At 49.5% G+C, this 20,485-nt stretch overlaps 1 protein-coding gene across 3 annotated transcripts in view; it reads left to right on the forward strand.

The window, feature by feature from the left end:
• Positions 1–20,485, forward strand: part of Prickle2 (prickle planar cell polarity protein 2) — a 328,682-nt gene that overhangs the window by 283,100 nt on the left and 25,097 nt on the right. For all 3 annotated transcript variants that reach the window (XM_046452953.2, XM_046452954.2, XM_046452955.2), the window contains one exon: positions 6,472–7,362. In XM_046452953.2, coding sequence (XP_046308909.1) covers positions 6,472–7,362 — 891 coding nt within the window. The remainder of the gene's footprint in view (positions 1–6,471; positions 7,363–20,485) is intronic.

The following is a 20,485-nucleotide window of genomic DNA, read 5'->3' on the forward strand; positions in this document are numbered from 1 at the left end:
GCCAGGTGCAGGGGTATTCACCTGTAATTCCAGTGAGTCAGGAATCTGAGGCAGGAGGATCTTAAGTTTGAGGCCAGCCTGGGCATCTTAGACCCTGTGTAGGTGTAGCTCAGTGGTAGAGCCCTTATGGATTCAGCCCCTAGTACCGAAAAAAAAAAATCATAAGATCTGACATCTATAAAAAGGAAAGAAGGTTCTGGAGATGTAGCTCAGTCGTAGAACACTTATCCAAGCGCTGGATTCAATAATAATAATAATAATAATAAGCATCGTTAGGTCCTGACTTGGCCATAGGTCCACCTCTGAGGTGGGTCCATGTGCTTCAAGCCTCAGTACCAGAGGAAAGGGAGAAGCCTCAGGAGGAAAGATAAACAGATGTCTTCCTTATCCTCCTCGGGAATCAGCAGAAGGAGGAACCAACGTGGACTGAGAATTCAAAGCCAGTCTCAGCAACTTAGTGAGGTAGGGAAGGAGAGGCGAGGAAGCCAATGGCTCTTGGCAAGTATGTCTTCTTTCAAAAGTCAGCAATGAGAACTCACATGGCTCATCAACTGTAAACCCCCAACCTGCAGTCAGGTCCACCGACATGGTGGAAAGCATTTTCCCTTTGCAAAATAACCGATTTGTTCAGCCCTGTTCCAGTTCAGGCTGCATGTGGCTGCTTCTTTCAGTTTGCCTTTTCTGGAAACTTGGGAAGGAGCTACCCTTTGGAGGAGCAAAAAACAAATTGGCCATGGATGACTGTGGGTGAGGCCACAGCCTGATCTTCCTGAGGCTTATGCAGCAGCCCCGGTCTGTTCAGGAGCTGCGGGGAACTTACCTACAGAGAGATGGGGAGATGATGTATTTGGGAGCCCATTTTGACCCTCTTAACAGGCTTTATTAGGACTGAAAAAGAAGTGGTTTGTGTCCTGGTTCATCATAATAATGCAGTCATATGAAAATTTAGCTAGTGTTTGGGGAGATTCCTGTGCAGACAGAAGCACCCACTTTGTGCACAGGGTGGCTGCTGCATGCTCAGTGGGCATGCGTGGGTGGCCAGCCCTTTCCCACAGACCCTGCCCTGGTCCCCTGAGGCCTGCCCTGCTGCAGGGTATCAACCTGGGGATCGGCACTGCTGGGAGACCGTCATCTGGCTGCTTTGCCTTTGGGGGACTTGGGTGATGCAAGTGCCCTGTGTCCTAAACCCCTCAGTCTCCCCTCATAGCCTAACAGCTCATCATATACCCAGGAACTCTCCAGTCTCAAAGGAGAGGGGCTGAGCGACAGAGAACCAATCCACAGCAGCAGCACCTCCCATTAGGATCTCCATCTCCCCTCCCTTTCCATGGAGGCTCCAAGCCTGAAGCTGCCACTTAGGATTTCCACCCTGTAGCTCCGGGTCATGATCAGGGGAGAGAAGATGGCTTTGCCACTTGGTCATGTCTGCCTCTTCTTCTATCAGCAGTTCAGGGCTTTTGCTGGTCTTTTCTTTTTTTCCCTTCCTCTCAAATCCATAAAAGCATCCATATTTGACCAGAAAAAGGGGACCGCTGTGGCCTGTGGTGCGCTTGCTGCTGTCGCTAAATGGCTCTCCCTGGTGTTCCTTTTCAAATGCACTTTCCTGCAAAGCCTCCTTGTGCTGTGTATCATGCATACCTCGGTCTCCAGTGCTGTACCTCTGACCATACTTGTACAAATATTCCATATTTATCCAGCCGCTCCGAGCAGACCCTGCATCAGGCAGCCGTTGCCAGGGCAACAGTACTCCTGCCTGCGCACAGCAGAGTAAACAGTCCTATAAACAGACCGGGGCTGCGGCAGCCTAGACACGTCCGCCCTCTGAGAAGTGTTTGAAGGGCTTAGAGAGGGAATAAAAAAAGGAGCGCCCAGACGAACGCAGAGCCCTTTTCCAGCTGTCTGGAGTTCAGGGGCAGTGCAGAGGGCCCGCTGACGGTGCTGCGGTTTACCAGGCTCCCTGCGCTGCCTCCCAGGCTGCTTCTGACAGCTGGTCCACCAGAGCCCATCCTTCTTCCAGGCCCCTGCTGCTGCATCTCAGAGATGCCCCTGCTGATTTCTAAGAGAACAGTTGGTGGAGCCCAGGAGACCTGCCCTGCGCTTCCCCGCACCTCTGGCAGGGCGTGGGTGGGGCCACACCCCTGGGGGTGTCCCTGACTGAGGAGCTGCTCACAGCCAAGGGCTCAGGGCAGTGGGGGTTGTCAGCATGAGCCCTTGGGACCCTTGGCTCAGCGAGGGGAAGGGAAAAGGAGGAGAGGGAAGGCGACCACGTGACCTCAGGGTTTGTTCTTGGGCTGCAGGAGGCAGTGGCCCTTGGCGAAGAGGGAGCCAGGCTTTCACTCCTAATAAAAAGAAAAGAACAGTTAGAATAAGGTGACATCTAGGTGAAATAAGCCAGTCCCCCAAAGCCAAAAGCCGCATGTTTTCTCTGATAAGCGGATGCTGATCCACAGTGGGGCTGGGGGATGGGAAGAATGAAGGAGCTGTGGTTTGTGTAGAGGGAAGGAGGGGTGGGGTGTGGGGAAGGACGGTAAGAGACAGGTCTTGTTACCCTGTGGACGGGTAGGGCTGCACTGCTTGGAGGGACTGCACCACGCACAGCCAGAGCAATGACAAGTCTGGCTCCGTGTGTGTACTATGTCAAAATGCACTCTACTGTGAACTTAATTAATTAATTAAAAAGAACAGGTAACAGGTCCAGGTCTGTGGACGTGGTTCAAATCCTCAGCACCCATCCTCCAAAGTAAGAACTGCAATCGTCCCCGTTGTACCGCTGAGGAGACCCAGGCACAGAGACTGAAGCCACTTGCCTAGGGTCATACAGCTGGAAAGAATGAGAGCTCAAATCTGAACCCAAGCAGGTGGGCTGGGCAGCTTGAGAAGCCACTGGAATGGGGTGGAACTGGGGATTTGAACCCGCCTTTGTGAGGAAGTGTGGGTGGAGCCACAGAGCTAAGGACTTGTGGGTGGAGCTTCGGCTCTGAGGAAGTGTGGGCGGAGTCTTGGCCCTGAGGAAGTGTGGGCGGAGCCGCAGAGCTGAGGAAGTGTGTGGGGGGAGCCGCAGAACTGAGGAAGTGTGGGTGGAGCCTCAGGGTGTGTGGGTGGAGCCACAGAACAGAAGAAGTGTGGGCGGAGCCACAGAGCTGAGGACGTGTGGGTGGAGCCTCAGAGCCAACTCCTCAGCTCATTTCCCCTGGGAACCTGGTGCTTATGGGGATGGATTTGGTTTCACAGTGGGCCTGTCACTTGGGGTGGCCCGGAGGGAAGAGGCTGCTTTGCAGGCACCACTTCTCCTGCCTGTTTCCCCCCAGTTTCTTGTCACTGCCTCTCTAGGCAAGTCTCTAGAAGTCATCCCTTCAAAGGCCAGGCTCAGGAGCTGTGGCCACTGGAGATGGACCCCGTGGACTCTGCCTTCCTGAGGAGGCTTGTCATTGTGCACTGACATAATCCAACATCTCCAGCTGCCATTCTGCCAGTTCATCAGCTGCTGCAAAAAAAGAAGTAAATAAAAACACTGTACTATGTAACTCCAAAGCCCACTGGCCTAGTGCAGGTCATGTGCCTGATCCCAGCCTGCCCCTGGGGCTGGGAGATAGGGACAGACAGGTTGTTACTGGCCAGGGTTGGGTCCTACAGTGGCTTTAGCCCCACCCCAAGATCATGGCATGAGAATGGCAGGGAGATTAAGTTGCACACCAGAAGAGGCAGGAGAGCTGGTGAGAGGAAGGACCTTAGGGGCTGAGAGAAGCTCTCCAGTGCTCAGAATGTATAAACCAGGCAGACTCCCACCAGCAGGGCAGCTCCGTCTCCCTTTCCTGGTATTCTTAAGGGACGGGTGTGCATGCCCATGGAGGATCATGTCTTTCACAAACTGGGCCCAACGTTTTCCTTACCTGGAGCAGCATGTTTCTTACCAAGAATTAAAGTCCACAGTTTTTTTCTATTCCACTGTTCATTAGTCAGCATTTTGTCACTGACCAAAATAGCCGACAAGCAAAACATAAAGGAAGAAAGATTTATTTGGGCTCACAGTTTCAGAGGTTCAGTTCATGGTTGGCTACATCTATTGCGGTGGGCCCAAGTGTGGCAGAACATCATGGTGGAAGGGCGTGGTGAAGGAAAGCAGTTCAGGACATGGCCAGAGAGGGGTAGTATGGAGCCAAGGGAACAAGATACAATCCCCCAAACAGGCCCCCAGTGACCCATTTCCTCCAGTCACACCCACCTACCCAAGTTACTGCCCAATACAGTTGTCCTTTCAAATTAACCCAGCAAGTGGATTAATCAACTGATTAGTGGATTCACAGCTAATTCATGGCTGACCTAATCATTTCACCTCTGAACATTCCTGCGTTGTCTAACATAAGCTTTGGGGGGACATTGCATATCCAAACCATGACACACTGCCTCGGTCTCTTTGGTGTGCTGAAATAGTGTAAGATAGAACATGGTTCAAATCCTCAGCACCCATCCTCCAAAGTAATACAACAGACGTGTATTTCTCAGGTTTCTGGAGATGGGAAAGTCTGAGGTCAATGCACTGGCAAATTTGGTGTCTGGTAGGGGCCCATTTCTGGTTCTTAGATGATGCCTTCTTGCTGTGTCCTCACAGAGCAGGAGAGACAAGCAGATCCCTTTGGGCCTCTTTTATAAGGGCGCTAATCCCATTCATGAGGGCAGAACTCTCCTGACCTAATTCCCTCTCAAAAGTCCTCCTAATCTAGTCCCCTGGGGGGTTAGGGTTTCAACGTAGGAATTTGGAGGGGAGATGTACATTTAGACCATAGCTACTCCTGTGGCTTACTCATTGGGATGACTTACACTGGTTATGGGGTTCAGTTCACCCATTCGTTTAATATGGGAGGAACCCTATCATGCACCAGGCCATGTTCTGAGTCCTGGAGATACCACAGGAAACTTAATGACCCTGTCTCCATAAAGCATCACTTTTAGGGACAAAGAGAAATAATAAACCAATGCGGACCTACAATAATGCATCTGGCAGTATTAATACTATGACGAAAAAGACATCAGGGAAGGGTGGAGAGTGAGGAGAGCTGCTATTGTGGTGGGCACATAGACCTCTCCAAGGAGTTGGCATTTGAACTGACACCTAAGTTGAGTGAAGGGGACAGGATTCCTATCATGGTTAGGAGTAAGACTTCTGGGTACAGCTCATCTCTGATTCCATTATATTACTTTAGGCATCTGTGCCTTTGTTTTCCTCATCTGAAAAATGGGATAAGTAACACAAATCTGCTCAGCACAGCAGTGCATGCCTGTAATACTCAGAAACTCAGGAGGACAATGCAGGAGGATCACAAGTTAGAGACCAGCTTCTGCAGCTTAGTGAGACCCTCAACAACTTAGACTCTAACTCCAAATAGAAATAAAAAAGACTGGGGGTGTAGTTTAGAGGTAGAGCATGCCTGGGTTCAATCCCTAGTACCAAAATATTGATGATGATGATGATGATGATGATGATGATGATGATAAATAATACTATAAACCTACATCAAACAGTTACCAAACAGTTAATGATTAAATGAGTTTGCACACACACACACACACACACATTCGTACAAAATGCGTAAAGCAAAATGCCTAAATCATTGCTTTTTCATATTAGTATTTTTACAGGTTGAGGACCCCTTCTCTGAAATTCTTGATCCCAGAAGTGTTTCAGAGTTTAGATTTTTCAGAGTTTGGAATGTTCATATATATAATGAGATTCTTTGGGGATGGGACCCAATTCTAACCACAGAATTCACTTGGGTTTCCTATACACCTTACACACGTAGCCTGAAGATAACTTTATATATTATTTTTAATTATTTGTGCACAAAGCCAAGTTTCATTATATGGAGTTTTCTGCCCATGGTGGTGCCAAGTTGACACTCAGGAAGTCTCAGGCTTTGGCTTTAGAGCATTTGGATTTTGGATTTGGGGATTAGAGATGTGCAACCTGTATTACTGTTTGTTTGGGGAAAATGTATCCCAGGAAGAATGCATGGATGGGCTTTTTTTTTTTTTTTTTGGTACAGGGAATTGGATTCAGGAACACTTAATCTAGAGTCTCTGTGTTGGGAGCAAACAAGTTAGGAGAAGCTGGTAGGATAAACTCTAAGAGAATATGGGGACTGGTCATTGATTTCCACCCCCCTCCCCTAGTACCAGTGATTGAACTCAGGGGCACTCAACCACTGAGCCACATCCCCAGCCCTATTTTGTATTTATTTAGAGACAGGGTCTCACTGAGTTGCTTAGCACCTCACTTTTGCTGAGGCTGGCTTTGAACTTGCTATCCTCTTGCCTCAGCCTCCCGAGCTGCTGGGATGACAGGTCTGTGCTGTCGTGCCGGCTGTTTTTTGCTACATTATTCTTCTGCATCCTGAGGCAGCCCAGGGAGCTTTATCCTGTGGTGATGCGATGCTCAAAGCCGCTCAGCCTCCTCCCTGTCTCTTACTTCTGCAGGGATCGACCAAGGTCAGATGACCTACGACGGGCAGCACTGGCACGCCACCGAGACCTGTTTCTGCTGTGCTCACTGCAAGAAGTCCCTCCTGGGGCGGCCATTCCTCCCGAAGCAGGGCCAGATCTTCTGCTCCAGGGCCTGCAGCGCCGGGGAGGACCCCAACGGCTCCGACTCGTCGGATTCCGCCTTCCAGAACGCCCGAGCCAAGGAGTCCCGGCGCAGCGCCAAGATCGGCAAGAATAAGGGCAAGACGGAGGAGGCCATGCTGAACCAGCACAGCCAGCTGCAGGTGAGCTCCAACCGGCTGTCGGCCGACGTGGACCCCCTGTCGCTGCAGATGGACCTGCTCAGCCTGTCCAGCCAGACGCCCAGCCTCAACCGGGACCCCATTTGGAGGAGCCGAGATGAGCCCTACCATTACGGGAACAAGATGGAGCAGAACCAGGCCCAGAGCCCCTTGCAGCTGCTGAGCCAGTGCAACATCAGGACTTCCTACAGTCCGGGGGGACAGGCGGCCGGCGCCCAGCCCGACATGTGGCCCAAGCACTTCAACAACCCCAAGAGGAGCTCGTCCATGGCCATGAAGGGACACGGCGGCAGCTTCATCAAGGACTGCCGGGAGGACTATTACCCAGGGAGGCTCAGGTCCCAGGAGAGCTACAGTGACATGTCCAGTCAAAGCTTCAGTGAGCCCCGAGGCAGCATCCAAGTCCCCAAGTACGAGGAGGAGGAGGAAGAGGAGGAGGAGGAGGAGGGCGGCGGCGGCCTGTCGGCTCAGCAGTGTCGGCCCCGCCATCCCATCAGCTCCCTGAAATACACGGAGGACATGACGCCCACCGAGCAGACCCCCCGCGGCTCCATGGAGTCCCTAGCCCTGTCCAACGCCACAGGTAGGTTCCCGGCCTCGAAACAGCGGGGGAGCGCTGGGGGCTGAGCGCTGGGTGGCTGGGCGCTGGTCCTCGGGATCTCAGGGTCTTTCCCGCCACCTGCCTGCTGCCCCAAGGACCATCAGCCCGGGTTCCAGGTGGCTTCTGTCCTTACTGAGGTTCCCTGTAGGTGGCCTGATGATGGAGGGACTCTAGGAACAGGACAGGACCAGACGAGGAGCCGAGTGAGTGTGGACACCTCCTCTGCAGGGTGAATGGGACCAGAGAGTCATTTCAGGCGCTGACATCTCGGGCCACCCTGCCCCTTGGTCCTTGGCTTTGGGCTGCTGGGGAGTGGCTGGGAGGCGAGGCCATGGGCGTGGCTTAGGTGAGGCCATGGGTGTGGCCTGGGCGAAGCTGTGGGCGAGGTTTAGGTGAGGCCATGGGCGTGGCCTGGGTGAGACCATGGGCGTGGTTTAGGCAAGGCCATGGGCGTGGCCTGGGCGAGGCACCTCCCACTGGCCAAAGACAACTTTCAGGAGAAGGGGCTGCTGGAAGCGGATGGCAGTATATGCAATACCCAGTGTCCCAGCCTGGGGGTGCTTGGGACCTCAAGGCTCGTAGCACAGAGGCTGAGGCTGTTGTGAGTCCCACTGCAGATAAAGACGCAGCAGTGTTCAGAGAGAGACGAGGAAAGGCTGGCGGGCGGGAATGGCCCAAGTGGAGAGAGGGAGAGGCCCTCGCGCATGCTGCCCGCAGCACGGTCATCCAGCCGGCTTGCGAAGACTAGATGTTGGTTGAGATGGGAGCGATCGCTGTACAGTAGGCTCAGCTCGCCACTGCTGCCATAGTCAAGTTCACGATCAAGGGCTCATCCTCTCCAGCAGGCAGTAGACCACCAGTCACAGGTGGGGAGGGCGGTGTATCTGCCATGGGCAGCGCCATGCACTGGTCGACAGTGGATGGAAAATAAAACCAACCGGTCCCTCATCACGAAAGTTTGACAGGAACTGTTCTAAGACGCACTAAGTCTGTCTGTCCCTTTAAGGGTGGGGAACCAGGGCCACACATGGACTTCTTACACTAGGGACCCCATAGTCAAAGGTGTCGGCCTGTGATTGCGATAGTTTGTGTGTCAACCGCATCTGAAGGGGATAGTGATTACTTAGCTCCACCTGCTGCCGGTTTCCATGTGCAGGAATCTTTTTTATTTAGCGAACATGTACATCACTCTTACTACATGCCTAATATTACTCTAGGCGCACTAGAAATATTAGTTCCTTTTATTAAATTGTTACTAATTATAAGGGGAGTGTGTTACAATTCTCATTTTGAAGTTGAAGAAACTGAAAAACAGAGAGGTCAAGGGGTTTGCCCAGTCACCCAGCTTTTCAGTACTGGAGCGGATAAGGCTGCACATAAGACTCGAGAGCCCAGCTCTTAGCCACCTCAGGCCACTAACCTAACATGAGCCACATCTTCTCAGATCTTCCAGTTTTTCTAAGCATGGTTAAAAACATGGATTTTTTAAAAATGTGTAACCTACTTAAACCTTCTGCTAGACAGAACCTATTTCTGAGTCATAGGATGTCTATACAGTGTGTTTACCTTTTATCTCCCCTCAGATGCTTTCACATCTGTGTTCCCATCTGTCCCCAAGGATAAAAAGCAGATATCTGCCAGGTGCGGTGGCACACACTTGTAATCCCAGCAGCTCAGGAGGCTGAGGCAGGAGGATCTCGAGTTCAAAGCCAGCCTCAGCAACTTAGCGAGGCCCTAAGCAACTCAGTGAGACCCTGTCTCCAAATAAAATAGAAAAAGGGCTAGGGAGGGGCTCAGTGGTTGAGTGCCCCTGGGTTCAATCCCCAACACCAAAACACGCACACACACACACACACACACACACACAGTAAATCTCTTTACCCTTGTGTTTCAGATTAAAAAAAAAAAAAAAAGAGGCCCTGGTGGCAGGTCTCCCTGACATCGTAGAGGCCAGCCATCAATGCATAGTGATAACTGCCTGGCTTCCAGCCCGCCTGTGTTATTCTCGAAAGATTTATGTGCTATAATTATTTAAGAGGCCAGCAGATAAATATGTCCTTCAGCTCTGAAGCAGAGTGTCTGAGTTTCTCGGAGCTCAACCACCTGCGTTAGAACCATCAGGCTGCTGGGTGAAAACGTGGCCTCCCTGGCCTCCCAGAGAGCCCCTGCAGCAGGACTCAGAGGTGGGCTCCGGAATCTGCATTCAAACCAGCTCCCTGCTGGTGCCAATGTGCACCCTCCTCTGAGGACCACTGTGCCTGGGTCTGTCTGGTATTGCCTCACATTGGGCTTCGTGAGGAAGGAAACCAGGAGAGTTCAAGGTTGGGAAATCTTGGAAAACCCAAGTGAGAAAGAATGTCCAGGCTGTCCTTCTGAGCTCTTGAGATCACGAACTACTTATCCTCATGATTTTCTGTGGATGCTTGGGCAAAGTAACTAAAGCCCCTCTTCACCTCAGATTTTTGGGACAACCCTGAATCATGTCTGAAAAAACACTTGAGGATACAAGTCAGGCGTGGTGGTGCACATCTATAATCCCAGCTACTTGGGAGGCCAAGGCAGGAGGATCACAAGTTGGAGGACAGCCTCAACAACTTAATGAGACCCTGGCTCAAAATAAAAGGGACTGAGGGTGTAGGAGGGTGTAGCTCCCTGCGTTCAATCCCCAGTGCCACAAAAAAAAGAAAAAAGAAAGAAAGAAAAGAAAGAAAAAAAATTCTTAACTTCAAGGTAGGGATCCACTAGCAACATGTGGCTACTGAAATTAAAATTAAGTGAAATGAACGTTTTAGGCCATCAATTATACTAGCAACATTTCAGGTGTTCAATAGCAAAGGGCTGAAATTCGAATTTCACTTAATTGTCATTAGTTTAATGAGCCCCCGGGGGTTAATGGCAGCCCTTTTGGACCTCACACATGACATAATTGAGCTGATGGGTGGGCACAATATTAATCCCATCTTCAGTCTCTGGGGACATTCTCAAGTGAGTCCTGGAGCCACTCCCTAGGTTCATTCTACCTTTGTCAATAGGGAATAGTGTGGCCTTAAACAGGTCGCCTAAGTTCTCTAGGACTCCTGTTTCCTCGTGCCTGCAATTTGGTGACTAATGACACTTCCTTTGAAGGGACTTGGTGGGAATTAAATCATAAATGCATTCAATTTTATTGCTCCAGTCTTTGACACACCTGACTTTCTGTACTGGCTACCTGATTCTCTCCATTGTTAATTCCTTCTCTTTCCAAAGATGCTGCTCATGATTTTAGCTACAGAATTCTCCCAGTGTCCAGAGCTGTGCAGTTTTTCATTTTGAATTTAAAATAGTCCTGCAGGGCTGGGCCTGGAGCTCAGTGGTAAAGCGCTCACCTAGCACGTGTGAGGCACTGGGTTCGATCCTCAGCACCATGTAAAAATATATAAATAAAATAAAGGTATTGTGTCCATCTACAACATATATATATATATATATATATATATATATATATATATATATATATATTCCTAAAGGCTCCTCTTTCTCCTAAACAAGCTCTACAAGAACATGAGAAGCAGAGAATTGAAGAAATATCTTTAAAAAAATCGGGATGGGGGGCTAGGATATAGCACAGTTGTTAGAGTGCTTGCCTTGCACACATAAGGCCCTGGGTTCTAATCCCCAACACCACAAAAATGTGAGTAACCGTATGTGCCCCAGAAGCTTAGGCCAAACTCCTCCGTCCTTCCTCTGACTGAGGCTTCAGGATAATGGACCTTTTTTCTTTTTTTTCCTTCCATAGATAGTGACTGTTACTCAGCCTGTTGTGTTTAATCTGGCATGAAGCGTGACCTTTCTGTGGGCAGCCTTTATCCTTAGAACATATCTGGAGAAGCAGATAACTCCAGTGGCTGGCCAGACTCCCATCTGGGCCTTGGCCCCTCTCTGTTTGTTTAGAACTGGGAGCATACAGTCCTTTCTTCTTCGAAAACACAGCCATCCCTTATGCTCGCCCAGCGTGAGGCAGGCAGGCTCAGCCCCCATTCACCCCACCTCCGCCTGGGGGCTTTGCAAAAGCTCTTTAACCCTGCTGTTCCCTGAAGGAGCGTCTCAAGCAGCTCAGAACCTGGATGATCCTGGTCTTAAAAATAAAGTAACCCATTGCAGTGGCGCTTGCCTGTAATCCTAGCCGCTTGGGAGGCTGAGGCAGGAGGATCTCAAGTTCAAAGCCAGCCTTAGCAAAAGCAAGGCGCTAAGCAACTCAGTGAGACCCTGTCTCTAAATAAAATGCAAAATAGAGCTGAGGATGTGGCTCTGTGGCCGAGTGCCCCTGAGTTCAACCCCTGGTACCCCTTGCTGCAAAAAAAAGAGTTGGGTCTGGGGACAGAGGCCACAGCCCTGGACAGCTGCAGACTGTGAGCTGGTCCCTGGTGAAGGACTCTGGGGGAGGATTATGAGACTGTTCCTTTCTGCAAGGGGTGACAGGACCAGCAAAGTCTGGGGCACATGGGAAGGAAGTCTGGCTGTGGATGGGGTAAGAGAAGAGGAGCGGTGACTTCCGCTCATGCTCTCATTCAGCAAATCGGACGTGAGCGCCTGCCCGGTGATTCCAGCAGTTGGAGACCGTGACCCACAGACACTGGAATCTGGACTTTGCAGTTTAACAGCTGTGTGACTTTGGGCAGCTGACATCTCTTCTGGTGCCTCGGTGTCCTCATCTTTGGAATGGAGTGACAGCAGTGCCCAGCCCTGTGGGGACGCTGTGGGAAATAAATGAGTTCATTCCCATAAAGAATTGAGAACAGGGTTCCCCAATAGTAGCTGTCATCTGGATCAGTTGGCATGACAGCCCAGGCCGGGTGTGGAGGGGGCAGTGCTGAGGAAAAGTGGACCTGGGTCTTTCCTTCTTCTCCCTCCTAGCCTATGGCAGTTGACAGTCACCAACCAGTTGTGTGATCTAAAATTGCATCTGGGATACGCATGGGGCTAGAAAGGGAGGCAAAGGGGATATTGGCCAAGTCAGGTAAGCCAGAGAGGGCATCCTGAAAAAGCGGTACTTAGAGATAAAGGAGGGGACATTCTAGGCTGCAAGAGCAGCTTGTGCAAAGGTCCTGTGGTGGGACTATATGGGAAGTATGAGGAGCTGGGAGAAGATCCATGGCTGGATGGTGCAGAGGGTCAAAAGACTTCTGGGAAGGAAGAGAGTTCCAATTCGTTTAAGGGCCCGAGGGCTTAGGCCTTCTTACTAAGGGCCACGGAGACTTCTTAAAATGTCAGGGCAAGAAGGGAGGGAGGTACACCTCTCTGCAGGTGCTAATGCAGAGAGGGCCAGGAAGCAGGACGGTGCAGCCCAGGTAGGAGGTGAAGGTCACATCTTCCAGGTGTGAGCAGGGTGCAGGATGCCAGCAGCTGAGAGGAGAAGTTGCCGAGGTTCCCTCCTGGTGTGGGGAGGTCCCGGGAGTCAGAGGAAAGGCAAGTCAGAAAATACTAGAAACGTCAAGCCTTGCTGCCCTATGACCTCTGACCCTGGCCAGCTTCAGCTGAAGGCCTGTGCGTGTGAGTTGACACAGCAGGGACAGAGGTCCACCCCCCCACCCCCATCAGCATTACTGATGTACAACCCCAACGGCATCACCCCTGCGCCTCAGAAGGGAAGCCAAGTTGAGCAGCACCCAGGGGGACGGGTGGCTGGGGTGGGTGGGTGGTTTTTCCAGCACCCTTGGCAAAGTGGAGGAGAATTTCAAAACGGCCACGTGAGGATCTGAAGCAACGATTGGAACAGCTCACTCTACCAAGAATGTCTGAAATGCTTTTTAATCCTCATAATGCAAAACAGCTCCACATTTAGTTTGGGGGAGGAAAATTCCTCTGTTCTGCAGAGCTGGGGTGGCCATCCCCTTACCCATGTGCTTTATCTGAATAGTTGGGTAAAGCCTCATAACCAGCGGCGCCCATCACTTGAGTGACAGCACCTCAGACATGTTCATGAGTTGCAGGGTCTAGATCTTTCCGTCCATTGCCTTCGCTGGGGAAGATGTGGGGCTCAGCCTGGAATTGCAGGCTTGAAAGCCCTTGGAATTCACCCATCAGTCAGCTCCAGGTCCAGCCTAGGATGTGCTTGGGAAAGGGTTAGAGACTGTCTTTATCCCTTGATACCACACAACTCTTCTGTTTACGAGGATCAAAATTCCAGCTCCAGGCCAGCCGTGGTGGTGCACATCTGTCATCCCAGCAGTTCGGGAGGCTGAGGCAGGAGGATCGTGAGTTCAAAGCCAGCCTCAGCAAAAGTGAGGCCCTAAGCAACTCAGCAAGACCCTGTCTCTAAATAAATACAAAATAGGGCTGGGGCTGGGGCTCAGTGGTCGAGTGCCCCTGAGTTCAATCCCCAGTACCCCCCTCCACCCCCAAAGAAAAGCTGTGAATTCCACTCCTGGCCACAGAACAGAGCCTGGATAGAAACCCACAGAGTGAAAGTCATGGGCCAAGCGGCCTCTCACTGGGCTCTCTGAGTGGATTTCCTGGGTGGGGGAGGGAAGCAGAGGACATTCCCACAGTAGGTGCCAGAGGAGGGCAGCAGGGGACAGAGGGACAGAGCCCTGCCCCGGAGTAGCCCATTCCTGCCACATGCCTTGGTCTGATGGACATTTTCTGGGTCCATAGAAATTTTTCCAGTGTCCTGATTTTTGCTGGCTCTTGGGGAGGTATATTTTTAACCTTCCTGGACAGGGGCAGTCACCTGTGACCAGAGTCGTCCGCGCTGCTGACAGGGCAGAAGAGGTGACTGATTTTATTCATCTTATAACGAAAAGGCAACACTAGAAAATTGATTCCACGGTGGCGGCAGGGCCGGGGTTCAGGGTGGGGGGTCGGGGTGTGGGGATGCAGACTGTGGGGCCGACGGGGGAGCCAGGCGGCAACTGTGCTTCGGAATGGTGCAAAAATCGCGCCTGAAGGGAATTTTTCAAGAATATGCACACAATTCTTTTGGAGCGTTTGCATCTGGGAAGCTCACAAAGGGAAGTGAAAGAAATTGCTCTTTTCCACTTGAAAATGGCTTTGAAATTCGGGTTTTTATGATTTATTTTTAATATATGAACAGTAGGAAAAGTAGAAGAGAAAAATTAAGACATAGTTTGGTGTTAATATTTTGGTGCATTTTTTAGGCTTTCATAACTGGTGCCTTCTTTTTTCCTACCTGGGTTGTAAACGTATTAAATATAAGCTGGGCGCAGTGGAGCACACCTGTGATCCCAGTGGCTCTGGAGGCTGAGGCAGGAGGAATTGAGCTGCTATGAACATTGACCTGACTACATCAATATAGTATGCTGATTTTAAGTCCTTTAGGTATAGACTAAGGAGGGGAATAGCTGAGTGATTCCATTCCAAGTTTTCTAAGGAATCTCCACACTGCTTTCCATATTGGCTACACCAATTTGCAATCCCACCAGCAATGTATGAGTGTGTCTTTCTCCCCACATCCTCGCCAACACTTATTATCTGTTGTGTTCTTGATAACTGCCATTCTGACTGGAGTGAGATGATATCTTAGAGTAGCTTTGATTTGCATTTCTCTAATTTCTAGAGAAGTTGAACATTTTTTCATATATTTGTTGATCAATTGTATATCTTCTTCTCAAATGTCCGTTCAGTTCCTTAGCCCAATTATTGATTGGGCTATTTATTTTTTGGGTGTTAAGTTTTTTGAGTTCTTTATATATCCTGGAGATTAGTGCTATCTCTGATGTGCATGTAGTAAAGATGTTCTCCCATTCTGTAGGCTCTCTCTTCAAATTATTGATTGTTTCCTTTGCTAAGAAGAAGTGTTTTAGTTTGAATCCATCCCATTTATTAATTCTTGATTTTATTTCTTGCACCGTAGGAGTCTGGCTAAGGAAGTCAGGACCTAATCCTGACATGATGAAGATATGGGCCTACTTTTTCTTCTATTATGTGTAGGGTCTCTGGTCTAATTCCTAGGTCCCTGATCCACTTTGAGTTGAGCTTTGAGAGATAGCGGTTTAATTTCATTTTGTTGCATATGGATTTCCAGTTTTCCCAGCACCATTTGTTGAAGAGGCCTCTTTTCGCCACTGTATGTTTTTGGAACCTTTATCTAGTATGAGATGACTGTCTCTGTTGTCTTCTATTTTGTACCAAGGAATCAGCCTTTTCAACAAATGCCCCTTTTGAGACCACTGAGCCACAGAAACCAGATTCCTTGTGTCCTGTAGGGCAGTCAACACCACTGAGCAGCTTACCCATGCTTAGAACTTGTCTAGCCAGGAAGGTGGAGCACGCCTGTAATCCCAGCAGCTCCCGGGCTGAGGCAGGAGGATTGCAAATTCAAAGCCAGTCTCAGGAACTTAGTGAGGTCCTAAGCAACTCAGTGAGACCCTGTCTCTAAATAAAATATTAAAAGGGCTGGGGATGTGGCTCGGGAGTTGAGTGTCCCTGGTTTCAATCCCTAGTAACCAAAAAAAAAAAAAAAAAAAACCCAAAAAAACAAAAAACAGAGTTTGCATCTATGTGCTCCTACCCCTTTACATCCTCCCTTAGCCCTGGGCCCAGCCTCCTGTTGAGACTAAAGAAAAATTAGATTAGGCTTCATCTCAAAAGTTCTGGAGCTGTCCTGAGCTCAGCTAGCCCTCAGCATAGCACACAGCATCTCAGTTAGTGAAGAGCACCTTCTCTGATGCATGCGGTGGTATCTTCCTTAAGGATGCAGCAAGGATTAGATATATAAGATGACAACAGTGGCCAAGATCATGCCTTTGATGACTGCATGAGAGACAGGGGACAACAGGACGCTCACAGTGCTCAGTGCGAAATCAAACTGCACATTTCGTATTTCAGATTTCAGCTCAATAGGAAAATCAAAAGACAGTGAGAGCAAAGTCTCAGAAATGTGAGGTTGGTGGGTTGGAGGGTTGCTTGTTTCACCCACAAGGAATTTTCACCCTGAACCTGCTACCAGCCTCACCCTTGGGATCCCGGCTGCTGTGTGCGCATGTGCGAGTGCGTATGTGCGCATGTGCATATGTGCTGCGTCTGCGCATAGGTGCACATATGCGCAGGCGTATTCCTGTGTTTCTAGTTCGTTCAGCCAGGCGTCCCCTACAGCCTACCCTCCCCAGCTCAAGACCACACCGGGACACATTTTTGGGAGACTGCTGGCACAAATCGGGCCGAGCCAACATACAGGACACCGTTCAGAAGACCAAGTCTGTGTCTTCCACTACAGTGTCATTAAGAAAAATCCTAGTGTTTTCTTTTACTAAAGAAACGTGCAACAGCTTAAAGTGTCACGCGGAATCCCCACCCACTTGGCCGAAGCTAGCATGGTTCCGCCATCTTTCCTTGTTTCCAGAAGATAGCCCTTCTCGGCTCCTCCCTGCCAAGGGTTCCTTGATCCAGTTTGCAGATTATCCAACTCTGGTCTTCTCTCCCTTTTTTCCCCCCTGTGTATGAGGAATAGAGACAAAAACTTGTCCATTTTGCTTCTTGCCCAGTGGAGCAGGGACTGTGCTTTTCCATTCTCTGGGTCTTTCTTTGGGACAAATCTTTACTTCTCAGCTGTGCTGAGTCTAAGGGATCCTTGCTTTTTGGAGTCAGTTGTCCAGCCCCATCCAAGATGCCTGCCTGTCTGTTATTGGTCCCAAGACACCTGTGGGGATTTGCTTCTGATTTTGACATTGTGCTCTTTGCTGAGAAAGTCCCTGGCACTAACTCTGTACTGCCTAGCGGTGAGTGGGCATTACCTTGCCAAGATCTCTTGTCCTGGCAGGAGCAGACTCCTTCACGGTGAAAGAATTCCCCACGCAAAGACACTTAGCCTGGAGAATTCCAATTTTATTGCAAAAAGCTGTGTGCTTATATAGAACTAAGGGGGAGATGGTAGGGCTTAGATAAATGGCAGGCAACCCGTTTATTGGCAAGTTCTTTCAGATATCAGCTCCGGAGCCCAGGAATTAGTTCTCATTGGGGCTAAGGTTCCCCGCCAGCGAGATTTGAAATTGGCGCCGGCGGGAGAGTTCACACGGTGGGAACTTTTCGCGCCACTGTAGAAAAGAAGAAGGTAGGAAGAAGAGGTGCTTAGGCGCCATGTTGGGGTTTTTTTCTCTGGGGTATGGCTGCGGTTTATACTTTTCCCAACACATGGTGCCTTTTAAAATCAGAAGAGCCAATTTGAAGACAGAAAAGTCCAGTTCTGACTTTACTTGTGTCTTTTCCTTGGGCACAGAATGAGCTCATAGCTGCAAGTGAAAGAAGAGAACAGACAAGAATAATTCATCCTTTTTATTTCTTTCTTTATATGTGAGTATGAGTTCCAGGTACAAAGTCAAGGGAGGGGGGAATCTCCACCACAGGCTTCACAAGCTCTGATCAGTGGGAGCAGGGCGATCTGGATCAGAGGGGGTAGGGATGGTGAGAGGGGATGGGTTTTGCCACCCAGATGATATTGGGAAGTTGGGAAACATATTTGGGTGTCAAAACTATGAATGCAGCTGGGCATGGTAACTCACACCTGTAATCCCAGCAGCTCAGCAGGAAGATCACGAGTTCAAATCCAGACTCAGCAACTTAGGGAGACCCTAAGCAACTCAGGGAGACTCTATCAATAAAATATATATTAAAAAGGGGGGCTGGGGATGTGGCTCAGTGGTTAAGTACCCCTGGGTTCAATCCCTTGTACCCAAAAATATGTGGGTGCAGGTGCTACTGGCTTCTCATAGGAGAAGTTAGATTTAAACATCTTATAATGCACAGATCAGCAGTCCTCCTTCCCACTCAACAAAGAATTATGTAGGCTCATATTGCCAGCAGTGCCCACACAGGAAGCCCATCCTAGACTCAGAGAATTCCCCTTGGAAACCGTTAGTCCCCATCTAAGTCACTCTGGACCAAATCAGAGGAGAATGTGATATGATGGGAAGGGGTCTCCCCACTGAGCATCTCAGAAGATTACTCTGCAGTGGAAAGAAGCCTTCTTAAAAATTTTGGTTTTTTTAGTTATATATAGTAGAATGTATTTTAACATATTCTACATACATGGAGTATAACTTATTCTAATTAGAATCTCATTCTTGTGGTTGAACATGACATGGAGTTTCACTGGTCATGAATTCATAGGAATGAACATAGGAAAGTTCTGTTCTATTCATTCCACTGTCTTTCCCATTCCCATCCCTCTCCCTTCCCTTCATTCCCCTTTGTCTCATCCAATGAACTGCTATTTTTCCCCTTTTCCTCTTATTGTGTGTTAGCATCTCTATATCAGAGAAAACATTCGGACTTTGCCTTCCTGAGTCTGGCTTATTTCATTTAGTATGATAGTCTTCAGTTCCATCCATTGGAAATGCCATCATTTCATTCTTCTTTAAGGCTCAATAATATTCCATTGTATATATAGACCACATTTTCTTCATCCATTCATCTGTTGAAGGGCACCTAGGTTGCTTCCATAGCTTAGCTATTGTGAATTAAGCTGGTGTAACATTGATGTGGCTATGTCACTGTAGTATGCTGATTTTAAGCCAGAAAGAGCCCTTTTTGCTTCTTGATCTGAGCCCAGCTATAGCACTTGAGTGTTGAAGAGTCAAACTGACTTGGTTGAAATCCACCCCAAGCACGTGGCTTGACTCTCCCAGGCCCTCAGCTTCCTGAGCAAAGGTAACACCAGCGTGTGGGCTGCTGGGAGGTGGGAGGTATCACGCAGGAAGCCCACCCCCACCCCTCCTGGCACCTGCTCATTTGATGTAGGAGTTGTTATTACTCTTATTAGGTACCCTGGAGTGCCGACCTCCTGCCACCGTCCTTTAATTTTGTCCCAGCCTATTGCTCACTTAACAGGGAGAAGGAAGATTGAATGGAGCTCAGGAATCATAATAAAAAGGGTTAAGAATCAGCGGGTGAGCGGGAGGTTTGGCCATCTGGGTAGTGTCAGTGACCCAGACCCATGCTGACCCCCACACAACTGGGAAGCTCTGTGGCTTGGGGTTTTGGGGAATGCTCGCCACCTGAAAGATGAGCCCCGGCCCCCAGGATCTGATTCTCCATCTTGCCTGAGCTAATTAAGGCTATCGGAATCTGTGGCCTAATTATGCCCCTGTAACACCTATTAAGGCTAATGGAACCCAGCCTCAGCGGGTGAGAGAGGGGACTGTCACCTCACAGAGCTCTGCTTTCCAGCGCCAAGCCTCCCTCCCCCAGTATCAATTAACTTCTCAGCAAATTCCCATTAGCCACAGCTTAGAGGAATTAATTTGTTCTTTGAGTCTGGGATGAGAAACAGGCCCAGCCTTGGGCCAGATAGAGACAGACAATGGTGAAGTCATAACAATGGACGTTTCCACCGAGATTGTTTCAGCTCCAGGAATGAACCCTACCCTCTGCTTGGTTGCATCTCTTTCCAGCTCTGTCCCTCTGCAGGGAGAGGGAACAACTGTCCTTAGCTTCTCCTCAGCTGCCTTGATGCAGCCCACCAGCACCTTAGAGGGACCCAGGACCCACAGGGACCCTGGACCTGGCCAGGCTTTCTGCTGTCGCTTTTATATTCTGAAGCTATTTATTGTAGGTGCATTTGTGGGGACAATAGGAGATGAACTTTTTTTTTTTTTAAACTAAGGATTGAACCCAGGGGGCTTAACCACTGAGCCCCATCCCCAGCCCTTTAAATATTTTATTTAGAGACAGGATCTCACTGAGTTGCTTTGGGTTTGAAGTTGCTAAGTTGCTGAGGCTGGCTTTGAACTCGAGATCCTCCTGCCTCAGCCTCCCGAGCCTCTGGGATTACAGGCATGTGTCACCCATGTACCTTTGATCTGGCAGTGTTGGAAGAAGCGGATCAGAGGACAGATTTTATTCTTGTTGTCCACTGAACCCCAGGACTACTGCAAAACAAGAATTTTTAACACTTTTAATGAGTTCCTAGAGCACCACCCCCTCCCACCCACCACCCATCTACCCAAGTCTTGTAGCAGCTGAACTCCAAAGCCCCTCCTGGGAGCCTCCATTTGTAAATACCATTTGCTCTCACACCAGCCTCTGATATTGTGTATCTCATTTGCAGAAACTGCATAAAATGCCACATCCTCCCACACAGCACCCCCCAAAAATATGTCTCCAGTTCTGT

Source organism: Marmota monax, unplaced genomic scaffold (genome assembly GCF_021218885.2).
Source record: "Marmota monax isolate L192 unplaced genomic scaffold, Marmota_monax_Labrador192_F-V1.1 WCK01_AAM20220418_F8-fsc00042, whole genome shotgun sequence".
Lineage (NCBI taxonomy): Eukaryota > Metazoa > Chordata > Mammalia > Rodentia > Sciuridae > Marmota > Marmota monax.